Source organism: Corylus avellana, chromosome ca3 (assembly GCF_901000735.1).
Source record: "Corylus avellana chromosome ca3, CavTom2PMs-1.0".
Lineage (NCBI taxonomy): Eukaryota > Viridiplantae > Streptophyta > Magnoliopsida > Fagales > Betulaceae > Corylus > Corylus avellana.
Window position 1 is genome coordinate 1270120 of NC_081543.1, and position 2137 is coordinate 1272256.

The 2137-nt window shown below is 34.4% G+C and overlaps 1 protein-coding gene across 1 annotated transcript; it reads right to left on the bottom strand.

Annotated features, from left to right (window-relative positions):
* Window positions 1-390: 390 nt before the first annotated feature.
* Window positions 391-1206, bottom strand: LOC132176448 (uncharacterized; the record flags this gene model as incomplete). The annotated part of the gene is given in 3 exon segments (XM_059588654.1): window positions 391-796; window positions 886-1047; window positions 1121-1206. Coding segments are annotated over 3 exon segments (458 nt in total), but the record flags the coding sequence as incomplete, so codon positions are not given.
* Between the last annotated feature and the right edge of the window lie 931 nt (window positions 1207-2137).

Below are 2137 nucleotides of genomic sequence, written 5' to 3' on the forward strand. Positions count from 1 at the left end.
GCCACGCAATGATCACAAGCTGAAACTTATCAGATCTCTTCATAGTGCCTTTTTCCCGCATACCCATTTTATAATCAAGTGATATGTCGGGTTTTTTTGGTTTTATGTTTGTAATATAAAAACATTTGGGGTATTCATTTTGGGACTTTATGTGCTTGTTAGCTTCAATGTTGTTCATTAAGCATTAAACATGTACTGTTAGTTATTGAATTACATTTTTAAATTTCGTCATGACAATTACCAATTCCAGATTGTATTAGTGGACGGATAAAATTAATTATGCCTGCAAATTATATTGTAGGGTTCAATATTTCAGACTTAAGAGCAACATACAAATAATCATAAATTGCCGCATACAAATAAAACTAATGCATGGAAATAGTTGTTCCATAAAAGTAATCAGCCGACCTGATAATTACGAACAACCTGATAATTACGAACAAGCAGGATTTTTACGTAATTGTTACATAGAAGACATAACCATATATCCACGTGGACAACATAGGTAAGTAAACAATATCCTTGACAACAACAAAACAGATAGTCCATTTCACTGATAATAATCTAATTGCCTCATTCCCATGCCTCAATGCCCCATCAACCTTAGACAAATCAACAGTACACAAATCACCAACAAAAAAACCAACAAATATGTTTGGATCTTTAGTTTGCCCCTAAGTAATGACACTTCACATTTCAGGGAATGAACTTGTTTATACAGCGCAGGTAGGACCTCCCTTCCGCGAGCACAGGTTTCTTTGTCATACCATTGGAAAAAAGGACATTGGCCAGCTTTCTGTAATTACACAAAAAAAAATCTGATAATTACGAACAAGCACAAAGTAATAACTATTTCGTAAAACCAAATTATCCAAATTCAAATACCTTTTTACGGTCATACATAGCACACCCATAGAATCGCCTCCCAGGATTTTTTATAGTAGTGGATGTTATAATTGGGCTTGTAAGTCCGCACCTACACTGCACAGGTTCCATATCCTCTTTCACCGATGATGTCATAGATGCCGACGACATTGACTGCTCATTCTACGGTGAAACCCACAATTATTAGAAGTAATCACAATTCCCTAATGGGTTTCACTAATTAAAATTCACAAACCTTTTTCATCTTTCCATCGTAGAATTCGCTTTCATTGTCTCCTATCCCGAAATCTTTCTTCCTCCTGTTCATCTTATAATATGAACCTAACAATATATAACTGACATGTGAGAGAATAATCAAGCTCATAAAAGAAAAATAAAATCAAGCTTGCCAAAAGATTATTCTCACTTCAATTTGTAATCTAAACAATACTGGGAAAAATAATGTACCCTAAACCCTAACCGATAGATAATCACATTGTTTAAAATGTGATTCCCCTACAGAAATAGTACTGCTCAATTTGTAATCTAAACAATACTAAGTTGTTAGTGTAGTAGCTAGAGATGGTATATGAGCATAGAGGGCTCCCTACAAACATGCAAATATGCAGTGTAATCAAGCATGCAATAAGAAGAAATTAGCCATAGCATCCAACCACATATATCATACTGCTCAATTGTAGAATGATGAAACTTCCCTAAAAAAATTTACAAAGTCATTAAAACCCAACCAACCACAATCTATCATATCCCAACAATAATACCACTTTTTTCTCCATTGAAAAATATTTTTCTTCCAAATGTTAATACTAATATGATTAACATTTCTTTCAGTAATTGACCTTTCTTCTCATCAACTAAAAAAGGTGGCAACAATATTGGAGGACCTAAAAACAAAGACATGCATAGAAAAGTATGGCAAGTATGGCATGAACTATTAGGTAAAAAAAAAAAAATTCAAAAAATACTGCTCAATTGTAGAATGATGAAACTGGCGTAAACTATGCACAAAGAATTCCTATTTTCATGTCCTCGGCAATCCACCATTTGAGTAGAGAAGCAACAAAATAAAATAAATAATTATACAGATGAAACAATCCCCCTTGACCAACTTGCCAGTGCACACGAAAAAAACCAGTCTCTTTCCAGGACCACAACCAAGGTGGACCACACCCACTGCCAATCAACAATAATATTGGCTCAAAAGTGGAATATTCGACAGATGTTGGACAAAAAATGGTTGGGGATGGGGTTT